Consider the following 26,099-nt stretch of genomic DNA (forward strand, 5'->3'; position numbering starts at 1 on the left):
GCACTGTAGCCCACCAGGCTCCTCTGTCTGTAGGATTCTTCAGGTAAGAATACTGGAGTGGGTTGCCATTTCCTTGAAATAGATATCCTGGACAGACATCAAATACCTTAGAGAGGGTACTTGTGAAGGGACAAGAATGAGAATGGAGATTTGAAGGAAGGAAAATTGAAAAGTAAAAGGAAGGGCCTTATATGGGCTAATGATGTGATTTTTGCCATGAACTGAGGGGTATGATTAATTCAACTATCTATAGCTAAATTCTAAAACAAAACTTTTAAATTTTTTTTTTAAAGGAAGACATGACCTCAATCAAGAGAAACATGAGAAGTCTTTTTGGAAGAGGTCAGATTTGAGTTGAGCTTTGAAGGATGTATACAACCTTAGTAGAGAGTTCTGGAGGAGAAGGGTATTTTTGGCGAGGAAAACACATGGTTGGAAGCCTAGTGGAGAGAGGGCACAGCATGGATTTAAGCATCAGCTTAGAGTCTAGGGCAGGTAAGGGTGTTTAGTGGGAAAATAAGCCTGCAAAAACAGGTGGGAGCTGAAAGGTGAAGGGCTGTCAACGCCTGGTTAAGAAGTAAGGGCTTCATTGCGAAAGTAATGAGGAGTGATTTACAGCTTTGAGCAGAGAAGCAATAGCATCAGACTTAGGAAGATTACTATCCAGCGTGTTAGAGAGATTGCAGCAACATCTGACTGGACTCAGAACTCCAGAGGCTATTGCCATTATCCAGGGGAGAGCTAATGAGGGACTGAGACAAGCTTTGGTTATTGGTCCCTAAGGGGACCAATAATAGTGCTGTGGACATGACTTAGAAAATTGACAGGACCTGAGAAATAAATTAGAATAATGCCTCATCTTTATAGAGGAGGTGGTAGGAGCTGTAGGTGGTGGATGAAATCACCAAGGGACAGGCAAGAGCCTTTGGGAAGAATGGAAGGAGCCAATGAAGAAGATGGTGAGATGATAAAAGACTCACCAGAGTATAGAGCATTGAAAGCCAAGGAGAAGTTTTCAGAAGGTGAAAGTGTGTTTAGAAATGACAAGAGCTGCAGAGGAGGCCTATGGATTAGAATTTAGCAGGAATCGCTGGTTACTTTCCAGAGGGGACTTTCAAGACAGAAGACTTGGGGGACTTCCCTGGTAGGCCAGTGGCTAAAACTCCATGCTCCCAATATGGGGACCCCGGGTTCAATCCCTGGTCAGGAAACTAGATCCCACATGCTGCAACTAAGGGTTCAGAGGCCTCAACTAAAGATCCTGTGTGTGGCAGCTAATACCCGGCAGAGCCAAATAAATATATATATATATATATATATATATATATATATATATATATATTTTTTTTTTTTGTAAAAAAGAGAGAGTTGGCCAGCCCAGATGGCCCGGGGGTGAGGAAGTGGTAGGACAGGAAGTGGAGGTAATGAGTGATGTCTGTTAAGAAGTTTGTTCTGGAAGGGTGGTGGAGAGATGGAGTGGTGAGAGCAGCAGAGGAAGGATTTTTGTTTATTTTTTCAGCATCAGGCAGATCAGAGCACGTTTTGAAGAAACCAAAGGAAAGCAGCTAGAAGCTAGAAGGGAAAGAGAGGGTAGTCACAGGAGTAGTCTTTCAAAGAACAAGAGAATTCCTCTGAGCCTTGGAGGACTTCCCCGGTGACTCAGTGGTAAAGAACCCACCTGCCAATGCAGGAGACACAGGACACATGGGTTCAATCCCTGGATTGGGAAGATCTCCTGGAGGAGGAAATGGCAACCCACTCCAGTATTCTAGCCTAGAGAATCCCATGGACAGAGGAGCCTGGTGGGCTATGGTCCAATGGGGTCCGAGTCAGATATGACTGAGCACACACTCTGAGCCCTGGAGCAGCTTCCGCGGCCATCCTCTTTGAAAGCGCCCTGGCTGTACCTCCCACCTTTCCCCTAATCACACTTCATTTTGCGTTTGGGAGAGCTTCCCTCTCCCAGACAGACTTACTAGAGCTTTTTCGCGTCCCCCTTTGACACCTCCTCATTTTTTTTTTCCTTCTCCTGGGTTCCAGAGACTAGTTGAAACTAGACTAACAAAGAAACCTCTCTCTGTCAGTCAGCAAGTCAAGAGAAGTGATTAGCTGCTAGGTTCTTTGGCCAAAGGACCTGCAGCACTCAAAGCCTTGAAGGGGAAAGCACTTGAAGGTTTGTTTACCACTCAGCTTTAGGGGACAATTGTTGGTACTCTTGGCTACAGGCTTCACTGGGGACTTGATTGCTGCAGAATTCTCTGTTCACTTTCTCTGAAAGATTGCCAGTACCAGATCTAGAAGCTTTTAAAAGCCTCATAAAACCAGAGAACAAAAACAGTAGTGATGGATGGAGAGGTAAGGGGGGCCACAGTGCCTCTTGCCCAGATGACCTCCCCATGGCAGGCCCCTGGACAGGCCAGCTCCCTTTTTATATCTTTTTGCCTCCTCAGGTCCTAAGGTTTAGCTCCTTTTGATTTCTTATATAGCTGCCACTCCCTCCTGCCCTCATTTCCTACCTGGACTCCTCTCAAAGTCATCTCCTAATTTATCCCTAGCTGTGCTTTCTCTGGGAACCAGATCACTGTTTTTTAAGCTGTTTTAAGTGTATTCATTGCTCCTACCTCTAAGGGAATTGTTGGGCTGAGTGTTGTTGTTGTTCAGTTGCTAAGTTGTGTCTGACTCTTTGCGACCCCATGGACTGCAGCATGCCAGGCTTCCCTGTCCTTCACTATCTCCCAGAGTCTGCCCAAACTCATGTCCATTGAGTCCGTGATGTTGTCCAACCATCTCATCCTCTGCTGCCCGCTTCTCCTCCTGCCCTCAATTTTTCCAGCATCAAGGACTTTTCCCATGAGTTGGCTCTTTGCATCAGGTGGCCAAAGTATTGCAGGTTCAGCTTCAGCATCAGACCTTCCAATGAATAGTCAGGGTTGGCATAGTGAGATATAACAAAAACATAAATGACATTGTGGCAGTGGGAAGGTATAGAGAACCAAGAACTGGAACAAAATATGTCCTCAGGGAATTACGAACAGGGGAGTTACCTGGTTGCCCCCATACCCATGCCAGTAACTCTGCCCTGGGCGTGGGCACCATTATCTCTGCATCAGCCTAGTCCATCTCTGTTTGAGTTGGATGCTATGTGTTCCCAACACATGGCACCATGGCTGGCGCACAGTAGGCACTCCACAAATGTTTTCTCAATTGATGCGTTATGAGGCAACCAAGTAGGTTGAGTTCTCTGTCCTTTGTGCATCTACTTAATTGGTTAATAAGGGTGACACTGGGCAGCAAGAAGGATGAAGGGAAAGTCTAAAGGATTCAATAAGCTCCAGATCCAGGGTTTTGTGTGGAGTTACATTTTTTGTGGGAATTTTAGACCCAGAATTGACCAGTCTCTTAAAAAAGAAAGAGAGATAAAGTAGCAGAAAGAGCACCAGACTGGGACTAAGGTTTCTCAGGTGGCTCAGTGGTAAAGAATCATCTGCAATCCTGGAGATGCAGGTTCAATCCCTGGGTAGGGATCCCCTGGAGAAGGAAATGACTACCCACTCCAGTATTCTAGCCTGCAGAATCCCATGGACAGAGGAGCCTGGCGGGCTACAATCCATAGGGTCAAAAATAGTCAGGCACAACTGAAGCGGCTTGGCTCACAGACACACACTAGAGCTTCTATTTGTCACCTACGCCACACCATCCTCCACCTCCATCAGCCCATCTTTCTTGTTGCATACAGAGATTGATTTCATCTCAGCTTCCCATTGTCCATTACATAAAAGGAAAAGAGATCAGAAATGTGCAGCCCTCTACCTCTAGACCCCCTTTTGGCCTGTGCATGTCTGGGCTTGTTCACAAGAACTATTGCATACAGCTGGCAGGGGGAGCTGTAAGACATTGCATCTTCTTGAATTCAAATCCATGACTGACTGAGAGGTGCAGGGTAGGCTATGCCAGAGTACCAGCAAGTCCTACCATTTTAGCAGACTCCTGTGCCTGTGGGCATGTGTACTGGGGTTGGAACACCTTTTTATCTGCATGCGTGTAGAAATGAATGCTCCTCTGGTTCTAAATGAATGCAGGGGTGTGGGCTCACAGGAAAGCAGCATGGAGACTGTGTGGGTAAGCTGTTCCTCTCCCTCCCCTGCCCTCTCCTCCCCTTTCTGAGCTCCCTGAGTTCTTTGGCAAGGGGGTCTTAGCAGGAGATTCCTTTGATCCTATCCTCCATTTTCTCCTTCTGTTTAAGGAGCTGTCATTGGTTCCTCCCTGTTACCGTTTGCTCCCAAAACTTGATGACTTCTCACTATAGGCTTGGGGAAACCAACATTGATCCAGAAGCAGTCCGCTCATACCAGCTCAGTATTGGACCAAAGGTTGTACAGTATATCAATGATGGATAATTTACTATGTCAGAGAAAAATGCCACAAGTATCCCTTTTCTAATGGACTAGATACACTACAGAAAAATTGCTATAAAGTGAATTTCTGGCAAGGCCTGTTTCACTTTGATTTTTTAATTATAAAACCATGGCTATGTTTTGCTAGAAAAAAAAAAAGAAAAAGATTAGCTCCAGGTTGTAATTAAACCATGTCTTTTAAAACAAACCACATATTTTTCAACTACAATAATAGGATAATAGGGTAGGTTCACATCCTTTCTACACTATAATGACAGCCCTGTGCTGGACAGTCATTTTGCTCCTACCTTTCACAGCTTTACATTCTGCTCCTTGTTTCATTCTACTTTTTTCCTACTGAAATCTCCTCCTTGTGAGCTTTTATTTCTTTAAGAGCTTACTGCACTATGAGCCCAGCAAACAGGGATTTTTGAAAACTGGGAGTCTGGTTACTAGGGTTTTTTTCCCCCAAAACAAAGCTTAGTCAATGGAATGAACCCTCAGCCAATTTTCACATACATTGTGTCAACTGATGCTCAAAGCAATTCAAGAAATAGGTAGGGCAAATAATAGGCCCATTTTGCTGATGAGAAAACTAAGGCTGAGAGATGAATTGACTTTCTCAAGGTCATACAGTTAGAAAGTGAGAGCAGGGAATAAAACCTTAATCTTATGATTATGCTTTAAGTAGCTGAATTTTCTGTTTACTAGAAGGCTTTCTTAAGAGACTTGTGCCATCAAATCATACACAAGTTGCCCTTCAATTTCTAAGAAGGAAAACTAAATTATGCTTAATTAAGTATTTCAGATTTTTCCAACACAGGTACTAGTTTTAGGTTAAATTCATCCTAAGTAGATAGAGCTGTATCTATTTTCTCATGCGGTCTGAAAACTCAACACATACTTTATCATACGGTAGGGCTCTTTGTATAATCTGCATGTATATTTGAAGGGTTATGGGGGCTCATTCAACCATTTGTAATGGTTACAGAGGTGTTTGGTTGTTTTTTTTAATTTTTGTGGCCAACTGTTGGTCATATTTCCATTGGATTTGGGGGTTCTTGACCATCCCAATTATATTATTATCACAAAAGAAAAGCGTTCTCTGGTTTCTGATGTGGCTTTAGGAATATGTTATAGAGAAAGGGGAGACCTGAAACTTTTTCATCAACTTATTTGCCTCTCTCTAGCAGACATCTCTGCTTCATCCTATTTTAACAATTATTAGCATTCTACAAGGGCAAGGAAAAATACAACATGTTTAAAGCAAAATCACCAATTTCTGCTCACCACAATGATCAAATTAGTATACTCTGCCTGTATTTCCCTGTCCATGCCTAACTGAATAAGCTAGCATTAGGGACTCATAGCACATCAGAATTTGTCTACAAGAACCTAGAAAAATCTCCATTGTCGACAGACCAATCAACAAGGCCACTTCAATTGTGAAACAAGAGATAATCTTCCATCTTTTTAAGGTGTAAGGTGTGCTATTCCTTAAAGTGCATTTTATCACCTAATTTATTAATTCTGTTGAGTTTCTATTAAATAGTACCTGTTCCAGTGAAAAGACTGGGCAAATTGAGATAACTTGTCCCAGTACCAATGAAAAGAGAAATATTTTCTGCCCAGAGTAGCTCTTACTGCCCCTCTTCAAGTGGGTTTGTGTTTCTACTTTCAGAGCTTTATTCTATTCAGAGAGGCAATATAAGCTAGGTAGCAGCAGCAGAGGATTTGATATCACCAAAATTGGTTTCACTAGTTGCTTACTGGGTGCTCTCAAGCAAATTCCTTACCCTTTCTGAATTTCAGTTTCCTCATCTGTAAGAGGCAGCTAATATCTGCCTGTTAGAGCTATTAAGAGGATTAAAGGAGGCAGGTTAAATGAGAGGGCACTTAGTATGTGCCTGGTTAAAAGAAGATTTTTATCTTTTAGAAGAGAAATGTGAATAAACAGATAGAAGGGAGGGATGCAGAATATTGCCCAGCAAGAGTTAACTTTAGTGCTCTGGGAGGTGTCTTTCCAAAAATTTCAACATGCTGACAGCAGCCAATGAGATGGGTGTGTGTGTCTTTGCAAACAAAACATGTAGATGCATGTCTTCATGCCTGGGCTGGCTGCTTCAAACACCTCAGAGGTAGAAAGTAAATGTGTTTTCATCTGGGTGTTGAGGGTGAGACTCTGATACTGCTTCTCAGCTAGGCAGAACACTGAGAATTTGGGGAGTTCATTCTTTGGTAGACACCAAGCACCTTTTTTTTTTTTTTTTGGAAGATGGGAAGGGTCACTGCTCATGCTAGCAAAGTGTAGATGATGCTAATATTATCAAGCTGAACCAGGGCTTCCTGGGTCATCAAATGGATATCTGTATATGTCTTTATCTGCGATACTTTAGATCTATTCTTCACCTACTGGTGTTTTTTCTCCCTCATTTACTTCTGCAGACAACACTAGCCCATTAGTCCTGCTGTGCTGTATGCTGTGCTTATTGACTCAGTCGTGTCCAACTCTTGAGACCCCATGGACTGCAGCCCACCAGGCACCTCAGTCCATGGGGATTCTCCAGGCAAGAATGCTGGAGTGGGTTGCCATGCCCTCATCCAGGGGATCTTCCCAACCCAGGGATTGAACCCAGGTCTCCCGCATTGCAGGTGGATTCTTTACCATCTGAGCCACCAGGGAAGCCCAAGAATACTGGAGTGGGTAGCCTATCCCTTCTCTGGAGGAAATTCCCAACCCAGGATTTGAACCAGGGTCTCCTGCATTGCAGGTGGATTCTTTACCAGCTGAGCTACCAGGGAAGCCCCATTAGTGCTGTTACTCAAAGAGTGGACTTTGGGGCTCTCTGGGTGGCTATTTCTGTTTGTTGCAATAGAATGAGCATAGAGTTGATGGGGAGGCCCTGATATTCCCTCTGCTACTGCATAGCTGTGTGAACTTAGCAAGCCTCATTGACTAATTGCTTTTCCAGCTTGGTGCCTGCCACCTCTGTCACAGGTGTATTGTGATGCTCCAAAGGAATGGTGAAAGGAAGCATGTTCTGAAGGTTCTTAAGTAATCTGCTTTTGGGGGATATCATCGATGGTTTCCTTCTTACCACATATTTTGTGGCTAGGAAGGAGAGTCCATCTCCTTAGGCCAGAGTCTGTTAAGTTCTTGCACCCCCTCTGCCCTGGCCTCGTAGCTGACATGGGAATTCCAGTTGAAACATAAGGAAAAGTTGTAGAATTCAAGCCACATGGTCCCTAGGCTGGAGGTCAGGAATTTCTGCTACCCTTTTCCCAAAGGCCACCAGGGATTTTGGAGGTTGGCAGCAAAGTCTTTTAATCTCATTTTGCTCCTAATAAGACTTGGAAGTGGCCTTCTCAAAGATTCCCAAGTGAACATTTAATTCTTTATTTTCATTCATTCCACAGTTGTGCTTTTTCCACACAATTATGTTTTGAGGGTCTACTGTATACCAGACACTGAATCTCCCAGAGATACCAGGACAAAGATACCTCTCGGCCCTTCCAGTTTAGAGGCAGAAGTAAGTTCTGAACATCTCCTGAGACAGTCCCTAGGTATCTTAATCCTCACCTCTCCAAATGTGAATGCCTCATCTTCCATCCAAAACAGGCCACCTAGTCCATTCTGTGGAGGAAGGGTAATCATGGTAGGTTCCTTGGAAAAGCTAATGTCTCGATTGGAGCCTGAATGATAAATAGGAGCTAACCAGGAGAACAAAGATATGTACAAAGACCCTGAGGCAGAATTCCAGGAGAGAATAAAGTTAGATTAGAAGATGGCAGACCAATTGGGAGGCTGTAACAACACTCTAGGGGAGAGATGAGGAAGTCCTGAACTAAGACCATCAAAGCAGACAAAAATGAACAGATTTCACTTATATTTTAGAGATGGAATTGACAGTCCTTGCCAGTGAATTGGATGTAGAAGATAAGGGAGAGAGGTCATGGGGGGCCCTTGGGTTTCTAGCTTTATCAACTTTGTAGATGGGCTGCCATTTACAGAGTTAGTTCCATTAACTCAGGAGGAAGGAGCTGTTTTGGGGAATGAAGTTGGGAAAAGATGATGGGTTCAGCTTTAGTCATGTTGAATTTGAGTTGGAATATCCAGGTGGACAAGTCTGGTAAGTCATTGGCTATAAGGATCTGGCACATTGAGAAGAGAACTCTGGTCTGGAGGTTCAGGTTGGGGAGTCATTAGCTTGTGGATGAGGTCTACAAGGAGAATGAGCAGACATTGAAGACCTGAGTGCCCAAGAGAACCAGGTCATCAGTACTAAGAGGGGAAATATTCTCCCAGATATGGAGTGCCCATTCATTCCTGGAACACATTTCTGTCCCACAGAGAGTTTCTAAATAATGTCAGTGCATCTCCCACTTATACTTAAGAGAAAGAGTTTTAAGAACCCAATTATAACATCTCCTTTTGCCATAAACATGCCTTAAAGAAGAAAGGAAATGGACACGTTCATATGTTCACACTATCTACCACATGTGTTACATTCACTGACTCACATGCTCCCCATAACCCTACACTAGAGCTTGGAGCCCTTAGGGACTCAGAGTGGTTAAATCACTTGCCCAAGGTCACAGAGCTATTAAATGGCAGTAAGATCTGACTCCAGGTCTGTCTGACACCAGAGCCTGAACCATGATACCACCTAACAGCTCTGCACCCCTTCCAGCAGTATAGCCGGAGCCTTAAGAAAGCATGTGCATACCCCCTTTCCCTTCTGTGCTTCATAAATATAATTTGTATCCCCTAGCTTAACGCTTTGCTCTCCATTAAAATACAAAACCCCTGAGGAGAAGTAAAGCTCTAAGTTGTTGTCAGTCATTTATGCCTCCGTGGGAATGCGTTTCAGATTCTTCCTTAGGAACAAATTTTAATTTTATGGGAGAAGGACACTAGAACCTTGAGGGAGAGATGAAAAGGCAGAAATGGGCCTTGGAATGAAAAGTCACCCTCCTCTTAGTTTTACAGTTCCACCTGGCCAGAGGCATGTGCTTGTAATGTTCCAAGATGCTATTTCTGCACGTGTGTACCTCTTTATATGCAAACCCATTTGGGGGTCAGCTACCCCAGTTATCTAGGGCTGGGGCTTGGGTGTGGTCTGATCAAAGGTGAAATTAAACTACCCACTGACCCCAACCCACTGTGATCAGCAGGAGGAAGCCAGCCCCGAGCTGTAGTTCCTTGCCTTACGCACAAGTCCCAGGCCACTCTCTTGAGAATTTGCCCCTGATGTGCTTATTTAAAATCCGGAGCAGATGGAGGCAAGAGAGCTGGTTGGAAAGACTTGGAAGAGTCCCTTCTGCCATGTCTGGGTCTATCTGCCAAAATATATGACATGTATCAGGGCAAGGCATTGGTCCAAGCCCATTGAAATTCTGCTAGCAATCCAAACAGTGATGGTATTTCAGATTGGTTCTGTGAAATGATCAGTTAGGAAGAGAGAAATGAGGTGTGAGCATCTGGCTACTGCAGCCTAGTGATTGGGATAGTCCCAGGGGCGGGCTCGGGGTTAGGGGGGCAGCCTCAACGACCCCCCCCAGGACATCTGCCACTGGAAAACAGGAAGAGAGCCACACACTGGCAGCAGGTGGTCTAGTTTGAGTCCCATGCCGTTTCTCACTAGCTACGTGACCTAAACAACTCCTTCCCATTCTCTCAGCCTCCTTTTTCCCCCATGTATAAAATAGACCCTGGATGAAATGGTCTCTAAAGGGCCCTTCCTGCTTGAATATTCTGTGACTTCTCTGACACTGGTATGATTTCTTTTTCTCTGTGGTGGGAGAGGTCTACACATCCACCTGTTTATCTGAAGCCTCTATGTTCTCACACTGCCCTCTGCTGGCCATTGTGAAAAGTGCCACCGATAGCTTCTTTGGAGTAAGGCAAACCAACCAAAAAACCCATCATTGATTTAGTATTAAGCATCAGCAGTACACTGGGCATGGTGACAGAAAGCCTAAACACTGGAGACAAGGGAAAGATCATACATCTATACTCACAGAGTAAGCATAGCTACAGATGGCTGACAAAACGGCCCACGTAAGACATGTCTTCATTTTTCTTTTTCTTTGCCATCTTCCTCTGTTCATGGTGCTCTGTGCCACTGTATGAAAGAAAGGACCTCAGTGGATGGTAAGGCTCTTTGTCTCATATCCTTAGAACTTCAGGCTCCAGGGGCCCTGGCACCACCCTAAAGAGGCAGTTCTGGGCCAGCAGCGCCTCAGAGGTGTCAAGTCATCCCCCAGGCCCTGCTTCCATCTGAGAGTTTCTGAAACTCAGGACCAGCTCAGAAATACACCTTCCATACCATTTCAAATGCCCCTTTTGAAAAAAATTCAAACTCAAAGAATCCATGAGCCCTTTAAGAGCCCCACTTTAAGCTCTCTGGCTGGAACGGAGGAGTCAGCTATGTGACTGTGGTAGATTCAACACACACACTGCCAGCCAAGAGAAAGGGAGCGGGCCATGGAACCCAGCCTTTTCTGGATGGAATCAGATTTCCTGTTAAGTCCAGCCCGAGAATTGCCTCACTCTTATGTCTCTTTGCTTATTCTCGCTGAGCGTGCACTCACCAAGGCAAGGGACCAGGGCTGGCATGTGCTAGCCTATGTGTGCACAACCAGGCACCGCTTGGGCTCTAGTGCCATGAGCAAGATGGGAATTGGGCCATGCCACAGTCTGCTCTCTTGGTAGCAGCTCAACAGTTTATCAGGCTCTCACCTCCTATCCCTTGATGAGTGAAAGCTTTGGGCAGGGCTCAGATTTGGGTCAAGCATTCAGTACCCTGATTGCATGCATCTCCTTTGCTAGTAATAACATGGTCTCGGTAAGCCTGTCTTGCCCCTCACCCTCCCACCAACCAGTCCTTTCTTCCCCCAACAGCTGGTTCTTATCTGTCCTTGTTCCAGCCTCAGGCAGACTGCCCTGGCTTCATGCTCTCTCTCTCTCTCTCTCACACACACACACACACACGTTCTCCTAAACACTCATTGATGAGTTTCAACACTGAAACTGCCTTCCTCCCACCCACCCCCTCCCCAAACCTCTAAGGGTTCCCTATTTCCTGTCACATCAAGTCTTCCACTTCCCTGCCTTGCTTTCCAGGCCTACTTCAGTTGGGGCCCACTCAGCCTTTCCAGTGGGGCCAGTGACTGCCCCCACCCCCCCCACCCCATCATGGACAGAATGTAAGCATTCCACAAACCCTCCATGGTCAACCCTGCCTTTGTGTTCTTGCAGCACTTACGCTGCATTCCGGACTTGAACTGTTTGCTATAGTTTTGTGTACATTAGTCTTGAAAGCTAGGCCCACATTTTAGACTTTGTTAATCCTCAACAGAAACCCAGCACTATTTTTTAAAGTGTTCTATTACTTTTTAGTTGTATATGTGTAGTGAAAAATTTTAAGAGTAATAAGAGAACCACCATAAACAAAAGTTCAGCAGCAGGAGGTAAGAGTATAGAAAGTAAAAGTTCAACTCCCATCCCATCATTTCCAGAAATAAGCCCAAGTTAAGTGCTCTGCAGCCTGGCATCCTGGCATCCTCTGTAGGTTTGTGTTGGAAAGATTGCGTGGTAGGTGGTACACCCAGAGAATTACATCGCCTGGGGAAGAGCATCTTTTACTTCTTACCAAGAGTCCCAGGTCTTTGTCGGCCTGATAGACTTTGGAAATTTTAGTCCAAAGTCTGCACACAGCTGGCGGCCACTTGTGTGACCAGTACGTGACTCTAATCACTGCATAAAGCTTCTGTCCTCTTTCAGCCCTTTCAAAAGTAAACCTTTCAAAAGTAAAGAGCACATTTAATGGACTTTTCTCAGTTTTTCACAGGACTGTAGGAAATTGCAGACAGTAAGTAAAGGGGCTGAGGGGCGGAGATGGGAAGCATTTATGAAAATGGGCTTTCTACCTGATATGATGTTGTTTTCTCTCAGAGTTAATGCATATTACTAATGGTTTTCATTTTTATGCCAAGAAAATTCAGTCCCTGCTGGGATTTGTTCTAAATGGTAGCCTAGCCCACCACCTGTGTTGCACCCACTGGGGTTAATTCTGCATCTCAATCAGCTTGAAAATGTCAGCCTGCACTCTCAGACTCAATTGTTACAGACGCTTTATAAGTAGGGCATTCAAAATCCTCAGGCTGCTCCCTCTTGGTATCATAATTGATACTTAATGGATATTCTCAGCCTTCTTTGATTTTACACATTCAACACTGTACAGATGGCAGGGGTAGTAAAGGGAAGAAGAGAGACACAGAGGGGACAGATAAACAATGTGTGTGTTCGCTGTGGGTGTCTGTTTCCAGTTGCAGTCCTGGAGTTCTGGGAACGGCTGACAAAGGTGAGCTGGCAGGTTGGTCAGCCGGGGGTTTCTGGGTTCTCTTCGCTGGCCCCCCCAAGGCAGTGTTCTATGGGCACAGCCATATCTGAACTTCAGCTCAAGCATGTTGGCCATTTGGATGTGAGTTCGAAAACGTCCCAATGCTCTCCAGAGTTCTGTTCATTTGCTCTTTTGACAGTCTGATGGATGACCTGGCATTAACTAGGAAGAGGACAATATTATCCAGCCTGAATAACTAATCTCCTAAGAAGTACAAAGTTGAAGGATCTTGGTGCACATGAATCTTATTAAATGTGCTTATAAAATATGTTCTATCCAAATAAGCTTAGCAACCCCTAAAATAGCCTTTTCTGATCCGTGTCTGGAACTTTGGCATGCTTCATAGGCCTCTAAGCCAAAATTATTCAGTGAAGTGATGACAGTGTTCTTTGTGCATGGGAAAATGGGAAGTGGGGATGGTAACTCCTCTGTTGACTAATTGTACCCCTTCTGTCCATCTCAGGGGAGACCAGGACCAACTGGAATTCAAGGTCCAACAGGTCCTCAAGGACTTCCTGGCCTTAGTGGTTTATCAGGGTTGAAAGGAGAAAGGGGCTCCCCGGGCCCGCTGGGACCATATGGACCAAAAGGCGATAAGGTAAGAGCACCAAACCTGGAGTTTTCCTTTGACTCATGGGCTATGGGTGTGAAGGTGAAACGTTCTAAACCTCAGCTCTGTTTATTCATGAAAAGAAGACTAATTGCACATACTTTGGTGCCAGGCTACAAACTTTAATAATAGGCAAGCACGGTGATATGCTCCCATTTCTGGAGGGAATCCCATAGCCAGCAAGTCAGAAAGTCCAGGTATCAGCTATTTGCTAGACAAGTGGGATGACCGTGGTGGAAAAGTCCAGAGGGTTTTAGCTGGAGGTGGGTCAGAAGGCCAATCAACAGGGCAGCAGAGGAATCCAAACAAGGGGAATGGGACGCCAGGGGTCAGAATGCTTGGAAACCAGCTGGGCCACAAATATAGGGAAAGTGATGCAAGAAAGGAGATTGGTCATGTCATGGCAGCTGGCTGTCTGAGGTTAGCAGTTAATCACCTCCTATTTACTGCATTGCTGAGAGCAGGATTCCTACCCTAGGGTTCTGCAGATGGCCAAGCATGCAACACCTGGCACAGGACAGAAGAGATCAACAATATGTTTATAAGTCACATACACTCACAGCACAGTGAAAGAGGACATCACACACCGTGCAGGGCCACACAGTGCTTGCGCTCTGGTACAAAATAAACCAGAAGGGATGTGGGAGGCAAACTCTGCCATGTCAAGAGGATGAGTGTCCCTAGGTTCCTGAAGGACGATATGACTGGCTTGTTTGAATAATTCATTGGGCCAGCAGGGAACTGCAACCTACAACTCAGAACAAGCAGGAACTGTGCCTGGTATATTTGATAAGGAGAGTTTCTTGCCTGAGAGATCTCGTCAGGAGCAAAATGCCATTTGAGGCACTCCCAGTTTTCCCAGGGCTTCCCAGGTGGCACTAGTGGTGAAGAACCTCCCTGCCAATGTAGGAGACATAGAGACATGGGTTTGATCCCTGTGTCGGGAAGATCCCCTGGAGGAGGGAATGACAACGCACTCCAGTGTTCTTGCCTGGAGAATCCCATGGACAGAGGAACTTGGCAGGCGAGGGTTGCAAAGACTTAGGAAGCCTGCATGCAGCCTTCCCAGATGTCAAGGCACCATGTAATACTGAGCCTTATTTTTAGGTCTGACACCACATGGTCTAAGACAAGAACTTCCCGAGACCTTAGGTAAAGGCTAGTGAACACTTGGAAGTGTAGTAGAGAGCAAGGTGATGTGATGTGTGTGTGTGGGGGGAGGATACAAAACACTTCTTAACAACTTAGGTCATTAACTACATGAACAAACCTACCTCATCTAATGGAGATCAGTTGGACCATCTCTTACATTCCTACTCCTTTTTTTTTAGGGTCCCATGGGTGTTCCTGGCTTTCTTGGCATCAATGGAATTCCGGTGAGTGTGTTCATAGAAGCATTTTGAAATTTTATTTTATTGAAGTAGATTTGATTTACAAGATTGTGTTCACTTCTGCTACACAGCAGAGTGACTCGGTTATACATGTGTATATATTCTTTTTCATGTTCTTTTCCATGATGGCTTATCACAAAATATAGAATATAGTTCCCCTGGGCTATACCTTGTTGTTTATCCATTCCACAGAGGCAAGTTTAATACAACTTCTAGTTTCTGCCTCATAGCTCAAGTACTTCGGTCTTAACCACATCCTGTCTCAGGCGTGCATGCTCAGGGCTAAGTGTTGAGATGTGCGTGGTAAGGTTTGAAGAGCAGTGCTCACCCACACTTTCCTCGGGATTCTGTTATGAGGAGCGCTAAATCATATAGTTGGGGATGCAGAGATATGTGCAGGCATAAACAACCATCAATATCTTATACAAAAGGAGTTGGGTCTTCTAGGTTGAGGGCAGGTTTCACTGGGGATGAGGGACTGGTTCTGAAGTGTGAAGACAGTGCCACATGAGAACACATATATCCTCATTATCAGAAAATTGAGAAGGTACATGAAATTAAATAGAAAAATACTTACTGATACCTTAATACATTTAATTTCAATAATTTGTTCTCTTCAGCCTTATTCCCAAGTGAATTTCCCTTTAGATTTTTGGACTTCTAAGTACAAATTTTAAATGTTGCTTTCCCTTTGTAGTTATTACAAAATACCGGTTATATTCCCCAGGTTGTATGATATGTCCGCAAGCCTATCTGACACCCAATAGTTTGTACCTCCCACCCTCCCAACCCCTAAAAAATAGTGCCCCTCCCCACACACTAATAACCACTAGTTGTTCTCTATGTCTGAGAATCTACTGCTTTTTCTGTTATATTCACTAGTTTGTTGTATTTTTTAGATTCCACATATGATTGACATCATAGAGTATTTTGCTTTCTCTTTCTGACTTATTTCACTTAGCATAATGACCTCCAAGTCCATCCATGTTGCTGCAAATGGCAAAATTTCAGTCTTTTGTATAGCTGAGTAGTGTTCCTTTTATATATATAGATCTCTCTCACATCTTCTTTATCCATTTATCCAATACTCAGGTTGCTTCTATACCTTGAGAATTGTAAATAATGCTGCTATGAACATTGGGGTATGTATATCTGTTTGAATTGGTGGTTTTTTCATATATATACCCAGGAATGGAATTGCTGAATCATATGGTAGTTCTATTTTTATTTTTTTGAGAAACTTTCATACTTTTTTCACCAGTGACTGCATCACTTTACATTCCTACTAACAGTGCAGGAGGGTTCCCTTTTCTCCACATCCTTGCCAACATTTGTTATTTGTGTTCCTTTTGAGAATAGCCATTCTGATAGGTGTGAGGTCATACCTCAATGTGGTTTTTATTTGCATTTCTTGATGATTAGTGATGCTGAGCATATTTTCATGTGCCTGCTGGCCATCTTCATTTCTTCTTTAGAAAAGTATCTATTCAGTTCTTCTGCCCATCTTTTTTTTTGTATGCATTATATGTTTTTTAAATTAATTTATTTATTTTAGTTGGAGGCTAATTACTTTACAGTATTGTAGTGGTTTTTGCCATACATTGATATGAATCAGCCATGGGTTTACATGTGTTCCCTATACTGAACCCCGCTCCCACCTCCCTCCCCATCTCATCCCTCTGGGTCATCCCATTGCTTCCCATCTTTTAATTGGGTTGTTTGTTTCTTTCATATTGAGTTTTATGACCTATTTATATGTGTTGGATATTAACCCCCTATCAGTCATATTTTTTGCAAATATCTTCTCCCATTCAGTAGGTTGTCTTTTCATTTTGCTGATGGTTTTTACAAACTGGCTACTCCAAAGATCACTTGGAGACAACCTCTTCCCTTCATCCTGAGGACCTGGTTTTTCTGGAGATAAGTGGGGAGTCTGGAGCTTGGAGACATGTCCTTTTCCCATTCCATCCAGCCCAATCCTCCCCCTTTTTTATTGAGTTTCTCCATTTTTACTCAATATCCCTACTTATCCTGCCACTGGATATTGCATGGTAACATTTCTCCAGCTTTTAAAATACAGTATTTGGAACTTGGTACTATCACTTTTTAGTTATACTCTTCAGTGCTTCTCTATATATTTAATCTTTAACCTGGACTGTATTTGCCTCTAGTAGTGGTTTTCAACCTTAAGAACCAAATCTTGTGGGGAAGCTCAGCATGTAGCACACAAAAAAAATGAGGAGCTCCTCCATTTGAGGAAAGTCCTAGAGCCTGCTTTTATCTTTCTAACAGCCTCTAAGGGGTTCTTTTGAATCATATCAAAACAGTTTAGTTAAGTCTTGACTTAACAGCTTCTTGTGTTATACTACATAGTCATCTAATATCAGGTAAGGAAGTTCAAATTCCTTTGTGCCAATCTACAGGCATTTTTCTTGAGTACCTGCAATGTGGTAGCACTCTACTATGGGAATACAAAAAAAGGCATCTGACTCTGCCCTCGGAGATATTATCATCTGATTCATTTTTATCCCCAGATCTAGTGTACATTTGTGGCTTTGGCAAATAGAAGACTCACTTGCCCTGTATTTGTTACACATATCAACAAATCAGCCATCAGATTTTGGCCTTTTATTCAACTGCAGAGTCTGCAAAATCCCAGAAATAGGCCATTGGAGAAGTAAGAAGTAGATGGGGTTGGTTACCCTCTTATGACTTCCCCTGGTATTTTCTCATGGCTATGTTCTAAGACCACATCAACCAGCATCTCCACTCAGTGTATGTATCTTGAGGGAACCAATGGGTGATTGTTGTTATCGTTCAGTTGTTCCATCGTGTTTGACTCTAGGAGACTCCATGGACTGCTGCACGCCTGGCTTCCATGGTGTTGACCATCTCCTGGAGTTTGTTCAACTCATGTACACTGAGTTGGTGATTCCATCCAACCATCTCATCCTGTCATCCCCTTCTCCTGCCTTCTATCTTTCCCAGCAACAGGGTCTTTTCCAATAAGTCAGTTCTTTGCATCAGGTAGCCAAAATATTGGAGCTTCAGCTTCAGTGTCAGTCCTTCTAATGAATATTCAGGAAATATTGATTTCCTTTAGGATTGACTGGTTTGATCTCCTTGCTGTCCAAGAGACTCTTGAGAGTCTTCTCTGGCACTACAGTTTGAAAGGATGGAAACTAGCATTTATCCTCTGGATCCAGCCTCACCAGATATGAGTGGAGGATTTGAAACTCACAACAGTACTACACCCTTCCTCCTGCAATCTCTTTTTAATGGGGACTGGAAGGAAATGAATCCTGTGAAGCAGAGGCTGATTCCCATTCTCAGCTGGAACCCACCCCAGAGTCCAGCTGGACACTTCTGCGTCCAACCGTCCAACTTGTGGCCAAGAGAGCCTAAGGGTTTCTAGAAATTGATCACTTGTTTTGGGGTCCATTGTTGCTTGGGAGAATGAGTCCAGATTCCTCCAAATGAATCTGCTGATTCCAGTAGAAGTCCCCATCCCTTTGGCCCTCTTCTTGCCCCATCCCCTTGAACCCTTGACCTAAGGTTGTACATATATTTTTTGACTTTCAATCTCTTTAGCTTCAGGATTCAAGCCTCACATACTCCAAGAAATTTTATCCCCTGTTCCCTTCCCTCTCTTCCAGCTATTCATGTTGTATTAAGGAGCACCTTCTGTTGACAGCTTACTTCTCTTTTCCATCTCTAATCTCCCAAGAGTCCTTGGGGTCTGTACCACAAACTCTAGCTCCTTACTGCATATAGTGCATGGTCTTGTATGTTAGTCTTATCTACTTTTGCATTCCAGTCCCCTATAATGAAAAGGACATCTTTTGGGGGTGTTAGTTCTAGAAGGTCCTGTAGGTCTTCACAGAATCGTTCAAATTCAGCTTCTTCAGCATTATTGGTCAGAGCATAGACTTAGATTATTGTGATATTGAATGGTTTGCTTTGGAATGCAAAAGTAGGAAGTCAAGAAATACCTGAAGTAACAGGCAAATTTAACCTTGGAGTACAGAATGAGGCAGGGCAAAGGCTAACAGAGTTTTGCCAAGAGAATGCACTGGTCATAGCAAACACCCTCTTCCAACAACACAAGAGATGACTCTACACATGGACATCATCAGATGGTCAATACCAAAATCAGATTGATTATATTATTTGCAGTCAAAGATAGAGAAGCTCTATACAATCAGCAAAAACAAGACCGGGAGCTGACTGTGGCTCAGATCATGAACTCCTTATTGCCAAATTCAGACTTAAACTGAAGAAAGTAGGGAAAACCACTAGACCATTCAGGTATGACCTAAATCAAACCCCTTATGACTATACAGTGGAAGTGAGAAATAGATTTAAGGGACTAGATCTCATAGACAGAGTACCTGTTGAACTATGGACGGAGGTTTGTGACATTGTACAGGAGACAGGGATCAAGACCATCTTCAAGAAAAAGAAATGCAAAAAGGCAAAGTGGTTTTCTGAGGAGGCCTTACAAATAGCTGTGAAAAGAGGAGAAGTGAAAGGCAAAGGAGAAAAGGAAAGATAAACCCATTTGAATGCAGAGTTCCAAAGAGTAGCAAGGAGAGATAAGAAAGCCTTCCTCAATGATCACTGCAAAGAAAGAGAGGAAAACAATAGAATGGAAGAGACTAGAGATCTCTTCAAGAAAATTAGAGATACCAAGGGAACTTATCATGCAAAGATGGGCACAATAAAGGACAAAAATGGTATGGACCTAACAGAAACAGAAGATATTAAGAAGAGGTGGAAAGAATACACAGAAGTATACAAAAAAAGATCTTCACAACCCAGATGATCACGATGGTGTGGTCACTCACCTAGAGCCAGACATCCTGGAATGTGAAGTCAAGTGGGCCTTAGGAAGCATCACTATGAACAAAGCTAGTGGAGTTGATAGAATTCCAGTTGAGCTATTTCAAATCCTAAAATATGATGCTGTGAAAGTGCTGCACTCAATATGCCAGCAAATTTGGAAAATTCATCAGTGGCCACAGGACTGGAAAAGGTCAGTTTTCATTCTAATCCCAAAGAAGGACAATGCCAAAGAATGCTAAAACTACTGCACAATTGCATTCATCTCACACACTAGCAAAGTAATGTTCAAAATTCTCCAAGACAGGCTTCAACAGTATGTGAACTGTGAACTCCCAGATGCTCAAGATGGATTTAGAAAAGGCAGAAGAACCAGGGATCAAATTGCCAACATCTGTTGGATCATTGAAAAAGCAAGAGAGTTCCAGAAAAACATCTACTTCTGCTTTATTGACTACGCTAAAGCCTTTGACTATGTGAATCACAACAAACTGTGGAAAATTCTTCAAAAGATGGGTATATCAGACCTGTGTCCTTAGAAATCTGAATACAGGTCAAGAAGCAACAAGAAGAACTGGACATGGAACAACAGACTGCTTCCAAATAGGGGAAGGAGTACATCAAGCTGTATATTGTCACCCTGCTTATTTAACTTATATGCAGAGTACAGCATTTCTCATGATGTAACACAAGCTGGAATCAAGATTACTGGGAGAAATATCAATAACCTCAACTATGCAGATAACACCACCCTTATGGCAGAAAGTGAAGAAGAATTAAAGAGCCTCTTGATGAAAGTGGAAGAGGAGAGTGGAAAAGGTGGCTTAAAACTCAACATTCAGAAAACTAAGATCGTGGCATCTAGTCCCATCACTTCATGGCAAATAGATGGGGAAACAATGGAAACAGTGAGAGACTTTATTTTTGGGGCCTCCAAAATCACTGCGGATGGTGACTGAAGCCATGAAATTAAAAGACACTTGCTCCTTGGAAGAAAAGTTATGACCAACCTAGACAGCATATTAAAGTGAAACGAATCTCCAGTCCAGGTTCGATGCATGATACAGGGTGCTCAGGGCTGGTGCACCAGGATGACCCAGAGGGATGGGATGGGGAGGGAGGTGGGAGGGGGGTTCTGGAAGGGGAAAACATGTACACCCATGGTGGATTCATGTCAGTGTATGGCAAAACAAATACAATATTGTAAAGTTAAAAAATAGATAAATAAACTAATTTAAAAAATAAAAAGCAGAGACATTATTTTGGCAACAAAGGTCCATCTAGTCAAAGCTATGGTTTTTCCAGTAGTCATATATGGATTTGAGAATTGAACTATCAAGAAAACTGAGTGCCAAAGAATTGATGCTTTTGAACTGTGGTGTTGGAAAAGACTCTTGAGAGTCCTTTGGATTGCAAGGAGATCCAACCAGTCCCTCCTAAAGGAAATCAGTCCTGAATATTCATTGGAAAGACTGATGCTGAAGCTGAAACTCCAATACTTTGGCCATCTGATGTGAAAAACTGACTGATTTGAAAAGACCTTGATGCTGGGAAAGATTGAATGGAGGAGGAGAAGGGGATGACAGAGGATGAGATGGTTGGATAGCATCACCGACTCAATGGACATGAGTTTGAGTAAACTCCAGGAGTTGGTGATGGACAGGGAGGCCTGGTGTGCTGCAGTCCATGGGATCGCAAAGAGTCAGACATGACTGAGCAACTGAACTGAACTGAGTCTTATCTAGCTCTTTGAAAGCAGAGTTTTGTCTTCTGTTCCTCTCAGAGGCCTCAGAGACCCCAGGGCTAAATTTAGCACAGAATAGGAACTCTAGAAATCCAACCTCTAGTACCTCATTGCTCTAGTAGTAGCTACAAGAGGCTTCCCTAGTAGGTCAGTCAATAAAGAATCCACCTTCAATGCAGGACACCCAGGTTTCATTCCTGGGTTAGAAAGATCCCCTGGAGAAGAAAATGGCAACCCACTTCAGTATTCTTCCCTGGGAAAACCCATGGACAGAGGAGCCTGTTGGGCTACAGTCTATGGGGTCGCAAGAGGCAGGCACGACAGAGCGACTAAACCACCACAGTACCTATAAAAGCAGCAGTTCTCAGACTTACAGGGCTCCCTCAGACAGAGGAGAACACAGAGACCCTAGGATCAGTCGGACTAATTATTTTACCCAACTTTCAGCAGCACTTATTAAGCAATTTGGCTAAAACCAACACATCTTACTAAACTGGATCACTGCACAAATCTGCTTCCCCTCTTAATATTGGCTGATTGCTCACATCTGTGTCACTGGTTTTGGTCCCAGAACTCAATTTTTGCTGTCATGTAGACGATTTCCACGTGAATGAGCAAGATCATCCAAGTCTGTGCACGCAGGGGCACAGTCACCAGTTGAGAGTGAACAAACAAGCAGTCGTCAAGATATTCAACATTAAAATAACATAGACAAGGGCCGATAGGACTGTGGCTTTTAATGATATTACAGATATGAGTTGAGCTGTTGGCACCCCCAAAAAATGCAGGTTGATCCAATGTTTTCAGTTCAAATAAGTTGGAAGCAGAAGTTTTCAAGTAGTCCTTTGTGATTTATGTTGAGCTTTTCCCACGGAGTCAATCTCAAACATTTCCCCGCCTAGAGACTCATAAATGAACACACCAGATTTATATCTTCAAAGTGACCATGTACCATTCACCAAATGGAAACATTTCCTTTCCAATCTGGGTTCTATGGAACATCTGTTGTTGTTGTTCAGTCACTAAGTCATGTCCAACTCTTTGTGACCCCATGGACTGTAGCACACACACCAGGCTTCCCTGTCCTTCACTAGTACCAGAGTTTGCTCAAATGCATGTCCACTGAGTTGATGATGCCATCCAACCATCTCATCCTCTGTCACCCCCTTCTCCTCCTGCCCCCAATCTTTCCCAGCATCAGGGTCTTTTCCAATGAGTTGGCTCTTCACATTAGGTAGCCAAAGTATTGAAGCTTCAGCTTCAGCATCAGTCCTTCTGATGAACATTCAGGGTTTATTTCCTTTAGAATTGATTGATTTGATCTCCTTGCAGTCTAAGGGACTGTCAAGAATCTTCTCCAGTACCACAGTTTGAAAGCATCAATTCTTTGATACTCAGCCTTCTTTATGGTCCAACTCTCACATCTGTACATAACTATTAGAAAAACCATAGCTTTGACTAGATGGGCCTTTGTTGGCAAAGTGATGTCTCTCCTTTATAATATGCTGTCTAGGTTTGTTATAGCTTTTCTTCCAAAGAGCAAGCATCTTTTAATTTCACAGCTGCAGTCACCGTCTGCAGTGATTTGGGGGCCCAAGAAGATAAAATCTGTCACTGTTTCCATTTTTCCCGATCTATTTGCCATAAAGTGGGGAACATGAACTGGGGAACACTGCTTTTCTGTAATACAGCACATCCACCTATCCTGTGTGTTTAGTCCCTTGTGGTTTTATAGAACCATGGTTTTCTCTTTCAAAGAGCTATATTCTCTTGGAGAGCTGGCACACACATATGTGAAGTCATTCATTATCTCTACCCAGAAAGGGCATAACCAAGGTCCCAGGACTAAGTAAGATCCCTGCACTGAGCCAGCGTGTTGTCTTAACTCATCTCTGTTACTCAATTGGAGATAACCCCTAGCAAATTTGGCTGGGACATTTTGTAATGATGATTAGGACCCCAGGAATAAATAGACACTCCACCTGAAGGAACTGACTGAATAGACTTAAGTGAAGGGTATATTTAAAGCAGGCATCCCCAACCTCTGGGAGCTAATGTGTGATGATCCAAGGTGGAACTGATGTAATAATAGTAGAAATAAACTATACAATAAATGTAATGTGTTTCATCCCCTTTACTTCTGGTCCATGGCAAAATGTCTTCGTGAAACCAGTCCCTGGTGCCAAAAAGGTTGGGGACTGCTAATTTAAAGGATGCAAGCAGGATTAAAGGAAACAGCAGTGGATGCAGAAGTAACCAACACAAAGCTGTTACCACACCTAGTCCCAAATGGGGAAAGGAGGAATAGTAATGCTGGAACTCTGTAAGTCTGGGAGCCATGGAATAGCACTTGTCCAGTGAGAACTAATATTGTAGAGAAATGTGGCCATGGCCACAAATACTGACAGGGAGGAAGAATATAGGAGAAATAAACAGCCTGAGTTCTTCCTCATCCTGGTCTCCCATCTCCCGCTTGTGCCTCCCAGTGACCACATACAACTGGAAGACAGAGGGAAAGGGGGCCTAGGCATACCACGTGTAAAGGTCAGCCTCCCAAAGCACAGATATGGGGAAGGTAGAGTGTAGATCTTCAGGGCCAATAGGGATAGCCATCTCATTTGGTAAAATGTTGATGACTCTAGTGATGTGCTGTGCTGCGCTAAGTTGCTTCAGTCATGTCCGACTCTTGCAAACCCATGGACTGTAGCCCTCCAGACTCCTCTGTCTATGGGATTTTCCAGGCAAGAATACTGGAGTGGGTTGCCATTCCCTTCTCCAGGGGATCTTCCCGACCCAGAGGTCAACTCCACATCTCTTATGTCTCCTGCATTGGCAGGTGGGTTCTTTACCACTAGCGCCACTCTGATGACTCTAGTAAGCTGTCTCAATTTCCCCAGTTCAACTAAGACTCATCATCTGAGTCTGGAGGGCATAACTTGCAATAAACAGCAAGTTTATTGCAAAGGCAAATTTATTGATCACTCCTCTGGACTCTGCGTTCCGTGAGTCCAGCAGTCTACACTCACAATGGACCATCTATCTCCTACAAGTAGAATAATAATAATAAAAACAAAACAGAATTCTCCAGAGCATTCTCATAATAAGCACTTGTCAAAAGATTGTTTCCTCTAATAATTTGAAAAGTTGATTTTTGAACACATGACATGTTTTCTTCAAATCAGTAAATATATATTATATATATGTATGTATATTTAACCAAATACATATATATATATAACCAAATACATATCATATATGTATATGTATTTATATACATACAGGTATTTGGCTTTAATACATACATATAATATATATTTGGCTTAAAAAGTGTATGGGTAAATGGGAGACTACCTTTTGTTGATCTGCTTAGAGTTTTGGTCTTTTAGGTCATCTCTTTGTGCCATACCCAACACACACCTGCTTTTGATTTCCTACACATAGGTAAGAAATATACCAAGTACACTTCCTATACACCAAGGAAGCACAGAATTATTGAATTCAGACACCAACTCTATATGAATGATTACTGATTCCCCAGAAAAACAACTGCTTCAGTAGTGAGTATGGAGAAAAGGAAAAGATGTAGTTCCCTGGATGAAGAAATAGCATGACATGAGATAATGACAAAATAAAGTTCCAAGTGTGATTCTTGCTTGTATTGTTTGTTTTTGAGCAAGCAGTATTCAGGAGAGGTGGTCCTATGGAAACTCCTTCTGCTCTGTTAATCAAAATCCAGCATTATTTCCCATACAGAGCTTCTAATACAGAGAGCCAGGCCAGGCTGCCCAGGTTCCAGTCCATTGTGAAGAATCCCAAGGCCTGGCATATTCCCTGTTGGTAGCAATTCAGCTGCCAGGGAGCTAAGACCCATCTTAGTGCATCTTTCTCCTAAAGGAAGGTAAAGTCACAGCACTCTTTGTAGCCCATCTCTTCATGCTTGATCTCTTTGGTTTCAGCTTGTAAACCATCAATCCTTTGGGCAGGGGAAACACTGAGCTGTCATCAGCCACCTACACCTGAGTACAATGAACAGAGATGGGAGCAGAGGTGATGAGGCAAAGGGAGTGGACAAGGAGCCAGAATTTGGGAGCATCCTTGGCTTCTCTCACTGTGGAACTTGTTGGATTAGCTGAGAGTCCTGTGACTGACTCGATCGCTTCTTTTCTCTTTCAACAGGGCCACCCCGGACAGCCAGGACCCAGAGGCCCACCTGGCCTGGATGGCTGTAATGGAACTCAAGGAGCTGTTGGATTTCCAGGCCCTGATGGCTATCCTGGGCTTCCTGGACTACCTGTAAGCTGCCACATCTTTGTACATTATTCCAAATGGTTTTGCTTGCCTCCAAGTGTGCCCTCTCTTCTGCTTCTCTGGAGATCTTGTTAAATATCCATGGGGCAATCACTGAAGCCCCTTGTCCAATGCAGCACCACAATTTCAAAAGTATAAAGAAGAATACCAGCTTCAGGGGAGTGTACACATGCTACACTAGTTAGGTTGTTTTTTTGTTTTTTTTAATGATGCTTTTAGAGTTGGCAAGATTGTTAAAAAGACTGTAGTAAATTTTAGAGCAAAGTACATGTTTGGGCTATTTGACATTTTCCCACATTAGACAATATTGGGAAATGCAGTACTTGGAAGGCTTACATGGGATCATGGAAGCACTAACAGTGACTCAAAGGGCTTGGCAGGCTTGGTCTCTACCAGTCATTCTTA

At 43.4% G+C, this 26,099-nt stretch overlaps 1 protein-coding gene across 1 annotated transcript in view; it reads left to right on the forward strand.

Moving 5' to 3' along the window:
- Window positions 1–26,099, forward strand: part of COL4A6 (collagen type IV alpha 6 chain) — a 320,692-nt gene that overhangs the window by 235,269 nt on the left and 59,324 nt on the right. The window contains exons 4-6 of the mRNA XM_081565867.1: window positions 13,263–13,397; window positions 14,741–14,785; window positions 25,563–25,679. Of these exons, the coding sequence (XP_081421993.1) occupies window positions 13,263–13,397; window positions 14,741–14,785; window positions 25,563–25,679 (297 nt within the window). The remainder of the gene's footprint in view (window positions 1–13,262; window positions 13,398–14,740; window positions 14,786–25,562; window positions 25,680–26,099) is intronic.

Source organism: Giraffa tippelskirchi, chromosome X (assembly GCF_054371585.1).
Source record: "Giraffa tippelskirchi isolate mGirTip1 chromosome X, T2T-mGirTip1v1.2.pri, whole genome shotgun sequence".
NCBI lineage: Eukaryota > Metazoa > Chordata > Mammalia > Artiodactyla > Giraffidae > Giraffa > Giraffa tippelskirchi.